The sequence below is a fragment of the Carlito syrichta genome, unplaced genomic scaffold (assembly GCF_000164805.1).
Source record: "Carlito syrichta isolate Samal-C Ts95f unplaced genomic scaffold, Tarsius_syrichta-2.0.1 Scaffold302555, whole genome shotgun sequence".
NCBI classification, from domain to species: Eukaryota; Metazoa; Chordata; class Mammalia; order Primates; family Tarsiidae; genus Carlito; species Carlito syrichta.
Window position 1 is genome coordinate 141,720 of NW_007246651.1, and position 12,009 is coordinate 153,728.

Genomic DNA, 12,009 nt, shown 5'->3' on the forward strand with positions numbered 1-12,009 from the left:
CTGCCTACTAGAACTTGCTGTGAGAATTGAATGAAAGCACTTGAAACTGCTTTGGGGACTAACCTGTTATTGGCATCACTGTGTGTCAGGCAGGCCTCAACTGTTCAGCGATCCTATTTGATTGTGAAACGAACTCTTTCCTCTTGATAATTCTTGCAGATAACAAGGGATCTGAGTGCCCTTTCTGATAGTTTCACTTGGAAGTCCTCATGTTAGCCTTCTAGGACTCTGTGTGTTAGAGCAGAGAACTTTCTTTGTGTGTGTTGGAGAACTCTCTTTGTAAAGGGCCAGACAGAAAATAGTTTAGGCTTTGCCTGTTGCAACTACAGATGCTCCTTAACCTCGATGAGTGATGTCCTCATAACCCAGTTTGAGGCTTCATTGAGCCGGGATTGCACCATTGTATTCCAGCCTGGGCGACAGAGTGAGGCCATGATTCAAAAATAAACCCATTGTAAGTTGAAAATACTGTCAGTCAAAAATGCATTTGTTATTTCTACCGAATCTCATAGATTACTTAGCCTCACTTACCTGAAACGTGCCCACAACACTCACGTTAGCCTACAGTTGGGCAAAACCATCTAACACAAAGCCTATCTTATAATAAGTTGTTGTATATATCACACACACCACCTGATTTATTGAATACTGTACTGAAAATAAAAAACAGAAGGGTCGTATGGATATCATCGTCAAGGCAAGGCATCATGAGTTGAGTCATGGTAAACTGAGGACCATCTCTACTTAATCCTGTTGATGTAGTATAAAAACCGTCGCAGACAATATGTCAACAAATGAATGATGGCTGAGTGCGGTGGCTCACACCTGTAATCCCAGCAATTTGAGAGGCCAAGACAAGAGGATTGCCTGAGCCCAGGAGTTCAAAACCAGCCTGAGCAACATAGTGAGACCTCGTCTCTACAAAAAAATTTTAAAAATTAGCTGGGTGTGGTGGCGTGTATCTGTAGTCCCAACTACTTGGGAGGCAAAGGTGGAAAGATCGCTTGAGCCTAGGAGTTTGAGGCTTCACTGACCTGGGATTGCACCGTTGTGCTCTAGCTGGGCGACAGAGTGAGACCATGACTCAAAAAATAAAAAACAACAACAAAAATCAAATGAATGAGATTGTGCCCCAATAACATCATTTATGAACACTGAAATTTGAATTTTATGTAAATTTCATTTATTATAAAATATTATTCTTCTTTTGTTTTATTTTTCCCACAACAATTTAAAAATGATGAGCTTCATTTGGCCCCTGGGCCATCGTTTGCTGACCCCTATCTTAGAGCACTCTTAGGAAGAAGCTTCCGAGTCTCCATTCTGTATCCTTTTGCCTTTCTGTATGTCCCTGTGAGCCAGGTCCGCATGTGAAGCTGTGGTCAAATCTTCACCTCTCTATGTGGGCGTGACCTTTGCTTTAGACAGTGCCTTCTAGACCGTAGTTCTCTGAATCTTTTGCCCAAAAGTACTTTTCAATATTTCCTTTTTCTTATTTTCTATCCATCCATATGTGATTGCTGTTTGCCAGGGGCATACCGCTCTTTACTAGAAGAGCTAAAAAAAAGAAAAAGAACATTTTGTGCTTTGGGAGAATAATTAAGTCCTAATGTTCCCTTGGTGCTCAAGCTTGTGCGTTTGTGTGTTTTCCACCCCCAGATACTTCAGAAAAACTCTCAACATCATTCTGCAATTTATCCCCGAGATGATTTTTATCCTGTGTCTGTTTGGATACTTGGTTTTCATGATCATTTTCAAATGGTGCCACTTTGATGTCCATGTATCCCAGCACGCCCCGAGCATCCTCATCCACTTCATCAACATGTTTCTGTTTAACTACGATGACCCTTCAAATGCACCCCTGTACAAACACCAGGTATGTCCTGTTCTTTTGCTCTTCTTTTATCCACTTGATTATGTTGAGTTTCTCTCATACACTTGAGTACTGCAGAGCAGAGTTACTTGCAAGACCGAGCCATCTTAGCATGGGTGAGGGGTATTACATTCTTTTTTTTTTTTTTGAGTCAGAGTCTCACTCTGTCACCCAGGCTGGAGTGCAGTGGCATGCTCACCGCCACCGTAGCTTCAACCTGCTGGGCTCAAGCAATTCTGCTTCAACCTTCCAACTATCAGGAACTACAAGCATGCACCACCATGCCTGGCTAATTTTTTTATTTATTGTAAAGACAAGGTCTCACCATGATGCCCAGGCTGGTCTGGAACTTGTGGGCTCAGGCAATCCTCTTACCTCTGCCTCCCAAAGTGCTGGGATTACAGGCATGAGCCACTGCGCCTTGCTATTCTTCATATTTCATGGGCTATGAAGAAAGGAAAAAAGTCATCCTTCACATCGATGAACATGTGTAAAATGCCCTTAACAGCATTTTAACCTTTAACGTTTAATAATCTTTTATTCAAAAGGTAAACTCTAGCTAAGGTTCACAAGAATGCAAATTGATGGAATCAAGAAGAGGAGTCCCTCTGTTCACCTGAGTAGTGGGAAAACTATTAACCAAACTCTTCTCTGTGCTTCCAAGGCTAGTGGGAGGTGGCTCTTTTTCTTCATGTTTTGCTCTTCTTCTCAATGGTTATAGTTCATTGCCACTCTGACTCCTTCCATTTCTGTCAGCCTCTTTATCAACTTAATATTTTCTTTTTAAAAAGTATCGGTTGTGTTTGTTGGTGCATGCCTGTAATCCTAGCACTTTGAGAGGCCAAGGTGGGAGGATTGCTTGAAGCCGAGAGTTGGAGACCAACCTGTGTAACATAGCAAGACCCTGTCTCCATAAAAAACTAAAAAAAAATTTTTTTTAAGTATAAATATTTCATTGGAGCTGGATATAAAAATAACTCAGTAAGTAATTCTTTCATAACATAAATACAGTCGTTTTTCTCCTGGCCTCTCCTGGTTGTTAACCTGATAATATTGTTCGAGGGTAGATTTTCACTAAAAAAGCCACTTATAGAGGTATTGGTTCCTCTGGATCAAGCTCTCTGGCTCATGCCAGTGATGGTGCCTGCTGGATGGTGTAGGTGACATTATACTTCTCTATGGCCGTGCCTCTTCTCATGAGCTTGATTCCTGACTGTGTTCTCCTCCCCTATAAGAACATCAATATTGAGAAGGACAAAATGCCTTGTAACAAGGTTTGCAGAAGGATTGAGTTTAGATAGTAATCACAGAAGAACATGCCTCTGACAGCTGTTTTGTGGTGTCCCACCTTACTGTCCTGGCACCTTTTTGTTATATGTATGTGGTCGCCATGAGCCATGCCCAGAATGTTGACAGGAGCTGAGTCCATTCTGAAGGTTCATTGACCCAGTGCTGGAATTTAAATAAAAGTTCATTTAGAGTTCCCCAATACATCTTCTCTCTTAGGCACAGGACTGAGATTCAGCAAATAGCTTATGTGCTAATTGTTTTTTATTTATTTATTTATTGAAACAGCATCTTGCTGTGTTGCCCAAGCTGGCCTCAAACTCCTGGGCTCAAGCAATCCTTCTGCCTCAGCCTCCCAAAGTGCTGGGATTTTATGCATGGACCACTCTGCCCAGCTGCTGTTTATTTTTTTTTTTAAGTCTTCACTTAATCTGGAATATACACTGAGTGCTGCCCAGTGAATGGTTTTTTCATGTTTTTTCATTCAAGAGCATTATTTGGAGTTGGCTGGTTTCCTCACACCCTTGTATGAAGATGAATTCTCTTGACACAGTTTGAAGTTTCTGTATCCTCACTTTGGGGTTATGCAGCTGAAAGAGACAATATAAGTTGATAAAGTCCTTCTCAACATTGCCCTGTCTTTGAATACCAGAGAAGGGTAGGAACATATATATATCTCCAGCTGCCTTTTTGTATAAAAATGAACAAACTTGTGCAGGGACTAGGATGGGCAGGTTCAGCTTAGGTTCGTGTGGTTTCCCTCCCTCTTTAGGGCATTTAAAAGTGGAGGAAGGGTGGAAGATGGAACAGATAAAATGTTTCCACCATTATCAAGGTAAATCTCTGTACAACTGGGGTGATAAATCGTCTCCTGGCATTCACTGCAAGCTGGGTCAGAACAGTTGAAGCAGTGTGAGGGCTCAAGAAACGTTTTCCTTTCCCTCTAAGCGCTGTTTCTACTCCTTTTCAATAGCTGTGTCCTGGCCTTTTGAGGCCTTCTGGTTCTTTTGACAATAGCAGCTATGAGTCACTCCCACAAACTGGCCAATAGGGAGTGTATACAAAAGAAGGTGGGGGTATGAGGGTGTGAAAGGTATTCTGTGGCAGGATGATAACAGGGGCCTCCCCCTGAGTCTCAGCAGAGGATGGAGACCACAGATGTCTCATTCCAGAGGAACTGAGAGAGAGAGACCAGGACAGAGAGTTCCAAGTAGGTATCCCAGAACCTGTTATCCCAGAACTCTCCCACATGGGTGCTGGGGAGAGGTGGCAACTGTGAGGAACTTTTTAAAGAGAGAGAGCAGGAGAGCTCAGATAACTACCTAGTACTGGAAATATCAAATTACTGATGAGACAATGTTTGTGACTTTTAAAGTGACCCAAGGATATTTGGGTATTACAGAGTGAAGTCATGAGATCTGCTACTGTTTTCATCCAAAACCAGAGAAAACCACTCCATGGAACAGAGTTAAAGGAATAAGAGGCTCCTTTAAAATGTGTCATGAGTGCTTCTTGCTCAAAAGACTTGTATGATACAAGCATATAATAAGTCAAGAATATAGTGAGTAGGTTTCCAGTGTCCACCACTGGATACTGGGCCCCACTAGACAGGCATTTCTCTATCTGTAGTAGGAATATTCTAGTTATAAAGGTGAATGGATTCACTGAATTGCTTTAGATCTCTCCAGGTGCTACTGAAGTGACCCCCCATGCTTATCATTTTTATCGTGTGAAGCATGCTCTGTGGTTGTGTTAAAATGAGAGGATCTCATCATTTTGGTCTTGCAGCAAGAAATCCAAAGTTTCTTTGTTGTTATGGCGCTGATTTCTGTGCCGTGGATGCTCCTGATTAAGCCATTTATTCTTAGAGCCAAACATCAGAAATCCCAGGTAAGGGCCATTCATCTCAATTCACCCACTCTGGGTAGGGATGGGGGTTCCTAAAAATAGAAGTCTGGGTTTGAAAGAGAACGTTGGGCCTGAATGATGGCGGGGAGGTGGTGGGACTGACCTGCCTCTTCCACACTTTTCTGCTGGGCCCTCTTATTTTCACAGAATGCTCTGTGAAGGGCAAACATGCTTAAACCTTATATCCTGCAAACACACTTGGGGTGTATGTATGGCAACTCTAGTGTTCGCTAATGATTTATAAGGGTCTGAACGTGGTTGTTTTATTAGTTGTAAGTTAAAATACTGTACTACAGTTTTACTTTTAAAACAAATATTAAGCCGGGCTCAGTGGCTCAGCCTGTAATCCCTCGCCTTTGGGAAGCTGAGGTGAGTGGATTGCCTGAGCCCACGGGTTCGAGACCCGCCTAGGCAGCGAGACCTCATCTCTAAAATAAAAATAAAAATAAAAAAATCAGCCGGGCATGGTAGCGCATGCCTGTAATTCCGGCTACTCGGAAGGCTGAGGTGGAAGGATCGCCGGAGCCCAGCAAGTCGAGGCCGGGAGCGGCCACTGCACTCCAGTCTGGGCAACAGAGTGAGACTCCAACTCAAAAAAAATTATAAATAAATAAAACAAATATTAAAAGTTGTTTTTCATTAGTATTCTAAAGTTGTGAGCGTTCACTTATGTTATAGATTTCATCAGGGAATTAGAATAGTAAACAAATTCAGATAGGTCAGCTCTTATTTATTTGTGATTTCTCACCTATTGCCAAATAGGTTTAGTCCATCTCCTGCTTTTGTCTAAGCTGCTTCTGAACCTCAGATTTACTAAGGGGGTGAATGAGTTTAATATCAGCCTAGATGGAATAGGATTTAGGACAACTAACCTTCCGGACACATCAGAGTCTAGCTGACACTCAGATGCTGTTTGAGATGATCATTCTCTGCTTTCCTTTATGAGTGTATGAGATTAAGTGGAATGTGCCGAGATCACGTATGTTTTAAATGGTTGTAGATGTGTTCAGATTAAATTCTGTTTTTCTAATATCTTTGTTGGATATTGACCTGGAGGGTGAGAGAGTCTGGAACCTAGATGTGATGGGATATGAGTTCGGAGGCTCGTTCCTGTGTGATGCCCTGTTTCGCATCACCTGCCTCTCCCCACCACTGTCTCTTTATTTCCTGCTAGTCTTGAGTAGAACCCAAACCTGGCTGAAACGTCATTTATGTGGGATATGCATAAAGAGGGAGACAGAGTGAAGAATGCATGTTTATTGTTTGGGTAATTGGTGAGAGATCGAGATAGTGAAGGGCAGTTGGAGTAGATGCTTGTCCAAACAGATGTTTCAGTGGAAGGTGGCAGATACTTGCTCGGAGAGGTAGATGCAATTGTTTTGTTTTGTTTTGTTTTTCCTGGGAATTCAGCCTGTCCATGAGCCAAGGGCCAGGGGACTGCTGGCTCTTCTGAGCACTGCAAAAGCTGTTTGAACAGTGACTGATCTCACCGTGGTTGATTTCTCCTTTTCCCTGTTGAGTGACTTGAACACTAGGGAAAGAGGGAATGAGGGTTTTCTTAGAAGTCCTTGATTTCTTGTCTTTGTGGATGATACTTCTTAAATTGTCTCAGGGCAGCAGAGCTCCTGAGGATGCTTGGGGTCTTGTCTCCTTGGCCTTTAGGATGCACAGCTGTTGCTTGCTTCCTTAGACTGCTGCTAATGGCCTTGGTGGTTCTTTCTCAGATTAGAAACATTACCACCTCCATTTGAGAGATGAGTCTATAACAGCGTTATTTGCCCTTTTCTCTCTTCCTCTGCGAATTGTACAGACTCAATACATAGAGATTATAAACAATTTTGTTGTGGCGAACATCGGGGATATAAATAGAGGTCCCATCTATTCAGCCTCCCCTATAACCCTGGGCCCTGGGTCCCTGCAGAATGTGGTCTGGAAACGCCTCCACTGATGTGGCCCTTATGACATGCCCTGTAGGCAGCCAGAGCCCTGGTGATCAGACCCCAGATCCCAGAAGCCCCGCATTCTGTCCCCCTTCTGACTTGCTGCCATGAACCCAGGGCCCTCAACAGTCCCACACCTCAGGTCACAGCAGTGAAGTCATTTTGTATTTCTGTTTAAAATCTTCATGTTGTCGTGTATATTTATGGCGAATGTTATCGAAGCATAACATAGAATGCATTGAGAGCACCAGTGAATGATGTATCACAATGTGAGCACAGTCATGTCACCAGCACTCAACAGGACACAGATCATTGTCAGAACCCAAAACTCCCCAGTGCCCTTGTTAAACCCAAAATTCTAAATCCAAGAGACCACCAAAGAGCCAGCTCCGATGCAAACACATGAAGGTCTTTATTCAGGCTCGAGTCTGGGCTCACAAACCGAAACCGACGCAGCGGCTCGAGATTGAGAGCCCCAATTCAGTATAGCAAGCAGTTTTTATGCACAAGTACAGAGGGAGGGGCTGGGTGTGACTGGTTTTTCCTAGGTTTTGCAACATTAACCAATCAGAAGAGGTCATGATGTAGAAACCGAAGTCTGCAGACCTTGCATAGTTAGTCCCCACTCAGGTCCGCGGTGATGTCAAGGGACGGGGATGCTTAAGATTGGTTGGTTTGTTTTTGGTTTTGCGCAGGCTCGAGCTCAGTTGCCTGTGATTGATGGGAAACGGCTAAACGGGCAGAGTGGAATGCCAGATAAGCTAGGTTTACACAGTCACTGCGTGTAAATTAACTTTGGCATGCGAGCAGGAGGTTTGAAACAACACAGAGCCCACCAGGAGAGTGGCTAGTGCCACAGAGTCTACCATAATCTAAGCAAAGGAATGTCCGGAAGGGGCTTATTGCTTAGCATTTACACCCAGTTGCAGAAGCAGAAGTCAACATGGCAATTGGGATAAACAAAAGCTTAACAAAGTTCTAAGTACAAACACTGCTTAAAGCATTGTATAACTTTACAATCACAGTTACTTCCAGGCACCCGACATGTGCCTAGTCCTACGGGGTCTGAGGTAGGATTTAAAATACTAAGAATTCATAAAATATAATGAACGTGAGGCAGGGATATATAAAATACAAAGACCGCTTCTTTTCCAGCAAGTATAGCTTTTTAAGTCTCTTGGGTCCCTCACCCTCTGCCTAGCACTCTCTTACCACAGAGCAACATTATCCTGATTTTGAACACTGTAGGCTCATTTTGCCTCTTCTTGAACTTTATGTAAATAGAATTGCCCAGAGTATTTTCTCTTGGATATGAGTTTTCTCATCCAATGTTTCAGCTTTAGTAATTACAAATAGTGATACTGTAAACATCCATGTATATACCTTACAGCATGTGTGTTTTTAGAAAATTGCCAATAGCTCATTTTAAAATTGGTTGCTATGGCTAGGCATGGTGACTCATGCCTATAATCCCAGCACTTTGGGAGGCCAGGGTGGGAGGACGACTTGAGACCAGGAGTTCGAGGCCAGCCTAGACAACATATTAAGACCCCATCTCTACAAAAAATGTAAAAATTAGTCGGGTGTGGTAGCTACTTGGGAGGTTGAAGTAGAAGGATTGTCTGAGCCCAGGAGGGCGAGGCTGCAGTGAGCCACGATTGTGCCACTGCACTGCAAGCCTGGGCAATAGAGTGAGACACTGTCTCAAAAAAAATAAAATGAAGTGAAATGAAATTGATTGCTGTACATTTTATTTCACGAGCCACTAAGCTTAAGCGTCATGAGGTTTTAGTAAGTAGTAAGAGGGCAGCAAGCATATTTTGACTAGAAAGATAGGCATTAGGATTCACACAAATATCACACGCTTACAAAATGATTCCTGTTCATTTTAACCAATGTTTCTTCTTTGAACATTTCTTTAAGTTAGCGGAGATGGAAAATGAGATTTCAGGATAACAAATGTAGTGTTAACTTGATGCCACCTCCCCCTTCCCCCACCTTATGGGGCAAGGAACCGGAGCTCCCTCTTGGTGCCAAGAGGGAGCCTTAACCAGAGCTCCCTCTTGGCACCTGGCACTCTGGAATTCCTGTCCAAATGGACTGGAGCCCACTTCTGGGTCCTACAACGGCCTTTTCATTCAGTCTCCTGAAGACAGACCACAACACTGGCATGGATACCATTAGACCTGGGGGAGGCCAGAGGCCAAGGGAGCGTGAGTGGAACTTAGACATTTTGGGTTGGGGTGTCTGTGTACATACACACAAGACCCTCATAGTGTGGGATGAAGTCAGAGGTGAGAAGAAGAGCCTGCTGTGGTCAAGGGAGCTCTCACATGCTGCCATAGCCTAGTGTGGCACTCTGAATTTGAACCTGGCCTTCCAAGCTCTTACAAGGATTTATTTTTCAAGCTAGGAGACTAGGACATATTTTATTTAGGAGTTTGTTGGCTTGGTTTATAACCTTTAAATATTTAAACATATGGACTTCTATTTTTGCCCCTGCCTAGAGTCCTGCAAATATTAAATGCAGACCTGCTAAAGAAAGAAAGGTAAACATATTTTGATGCCTAATTTACAGTCCGCCTCCCATGATATCATTCCAGGAAAAACTTTGGACATGGGATGTTAAGCTTCATGGTGACTTGAAAGAAAAATTCCATTCAAACTAAAGGGTAAAACTAGGCCATGTTGAATGGTGACTATACCTAGATTTGTTTTCCTTGAACATTTTTCTTTCTTTCTTTTTTTTTTGTTAAGTCAGAGTCTCACTGTCGCCCAGGCTAGAGTACAGTGGCATACTCACGACCACCAGAGCCTCAACCTGCTGGGCTTTGGCAATCCTTTTACCTCATCCTTTTAAGAAGCTGTAACTAAAAAAAAAAAAAAAACAAACAAAAGAAGCTGGAACTACAGGCGCGTGCCACCACACCCAGCTAATTTTTAAAAATTTTATTGTAGAGACAAGGTCTCACCAAGTTGCCCAGTCTCTGGGCTCAGGCAATCCTCTCACCTCCACCTCCTAAAGTGCTGGGATTACAGGCATGAGCCACTATGCCCGGCTGAACTTTTTTCTAAGTTATTAAAGTGGTGTTTTTTAAAAAACAGCATATTTGTGTTGGAAAAGTCATTAGTATCTCTTAGTCAATTTTTCCCAGAGAACTTTAGTAGTTCAGATCACAAGGCTGTGTAGAAGGCACCACTGACATCTTATAACTACGAGTAGTTCCTTTAACTGTAGGAAGGCACTTTGGACATGCATCGCTTGGTTATCAAGACTATGCATAATTTGGCACATTCTGGAGTGTCATGGAGAAAAGTTCATGTTCTGGATTTGAATCCTGGCTCAGTCGCTGGCCAGCCTTGCCTGCTGTGTGATCTGGAGTGTGTTTCTTAGACTTTCTGTGCTGCAGCTTACTTCTGTAAAATGGGGTGTTCATTGTGCTTACATAAAATGTTTGTTAGGAGGGCTAAGTGAGATAGTATGACATTTAGAAGGTATCCAGTACATAGGTGATGCTTAATGACAGCATTATTTTACATGAAATAGTTAGGATCCTGAGGATGAGTTTAGTGCATTGCTCATTTCCTTGCTTGGTGACAGCTGCAGGCATCTATGATCCAAGAAGATGCCATGGAGAACATTGAAGGTGACGACTCTAGTGCTTTCAACAGTACTGGTCATAAGACTTCTGCGGTGGACCACGGGGCTCAGGACAATCACGAGGAGGAGGTAATGGACTAGGGTACCTGAGAAAGACTTCCTTGTTTGCACAGATTCTAGAAATGGGATCTGGTCTTGAAAGCCAGGAGGGGCCGGGCTTGGTGGCTCAGCCTGTAATCCCAACACTTTGGGAGGCCAAGGCGAGTGGATTGCCTGAGCCCACGGGTTTGATACCAGCCCGAACAACTTGGTGAGACCTCGTCTCTATAATACATCAAAAATGAGCTGGGCGTGGTAGCGCGCACCTGTAGCTACTTGGAAGGCTGAGGCGGATCGCTGGAGCCCAGCAGATTGAGTCTGTGGTGGCTGGGAGTGTGCCACTGCACTCCAGTCTGGGTAACAGAGTGAGACTCTAACGCTAAAAAAAAAAAAAAAAAAAAAAAAAAAAGCCAGGAGGGCATGGGTATCTACCCATCAGCATGATCATAGGTGGCAGGGCTGGGTGACAGCCTGGTCACCGCTGAGTCATGGAAGCCCAGAAAGGTCTCGGGATGGGGGAACATCCAAGTGAATAAGAACACTATTTATCAACCAGGTGGGAGTATTTTAATATTTTAGCCCAAGTACTGCTATATCTAAGTGTAGGGTGAATATCAGCCTCAGATCTAGTGACAGGGAGAGTCCTATGTGTTCCTGAGCCTCCATGGATCGGAGTCACACCCCTAAGGAGGCTGCTGCCTTCATTATGATCTTCCTGTAAAGGTGTCTGCCTCTCATGTGAATTCACAAATTGTTTTGTTCCCTGATCCCTTACCACCCCTATCTGTGCAAGCATAGCCGCTCCCTGCTCAGGAATGGGTGCCACATTCTTCCAGGTGACGGCAGCTGACTGTTTTCATATGATGACTGAAGTCAGCCACAGTACTGAATAGGGCTGGAGCTTTCAGCTGGAGCTCTATTCTAATTAGGGAGTGGGGACAGGATTCCCATGGGAGCCAGAGATGCCATAAATGGCTTCATTTGTAGTGTTAATTACCTACTGAAAAAAGGTTTCATTTGATCAATTAAAATTAATGAAGCCAGGTCCAGCGGGTTCACGCCTGTAATGCCAGCGCTGCCAGCGCGTTGGGAGGCAGAGGTGAGAGGATTGCCTGAGCCCAGGGTTTCGAGACTAGCCTGGGGAACTTGGCGAGACCTTGTCTCTACAATAAATCCAAAAATTAGCTGGGCGTGATGGCGCACACCTGTAGTGATAGTGAGACTCCGACTTAAAAAAAAAAAGAATTAATGAAAAATCTGGATCATGGAAGATTTTTTCCAACAAGATTCTGGATTCAGAG

The 12,009-nt window shown here is 43.6% G+C and overlaps 1 protein-coding gene across 1 annotated transcript in view; it reads left to right on the forward strand.

Moving 5' to 3' along the window:
- ATP6V0A4 (ATPase H+ transporting V0 subunit a4) overlaps positions 1 to 12,009 on the forward strand; it is a 66,255-nt gene that overhangs the window by 33,904 nt on the left and 20,342 nt on the right. The window contains exons 15-17 of the mRNA XM_008056841.1: positions 1,660 to 1,876; positions 4,949 to 5,050; positions 10,610 to 10,738. Coding sequence (XP_008055032.1) covers positions 1,660 to 1,876; positions 4,949 to 5,050; positions 10,610 to 10,738 — 448 coding nt within the window. The remainder of the gene's footprint in view (positions 1 to 1,659; positions 1,877 to 4,948; positions 5,051 to 10,609; positions 10,739 to 12,009) is intronic.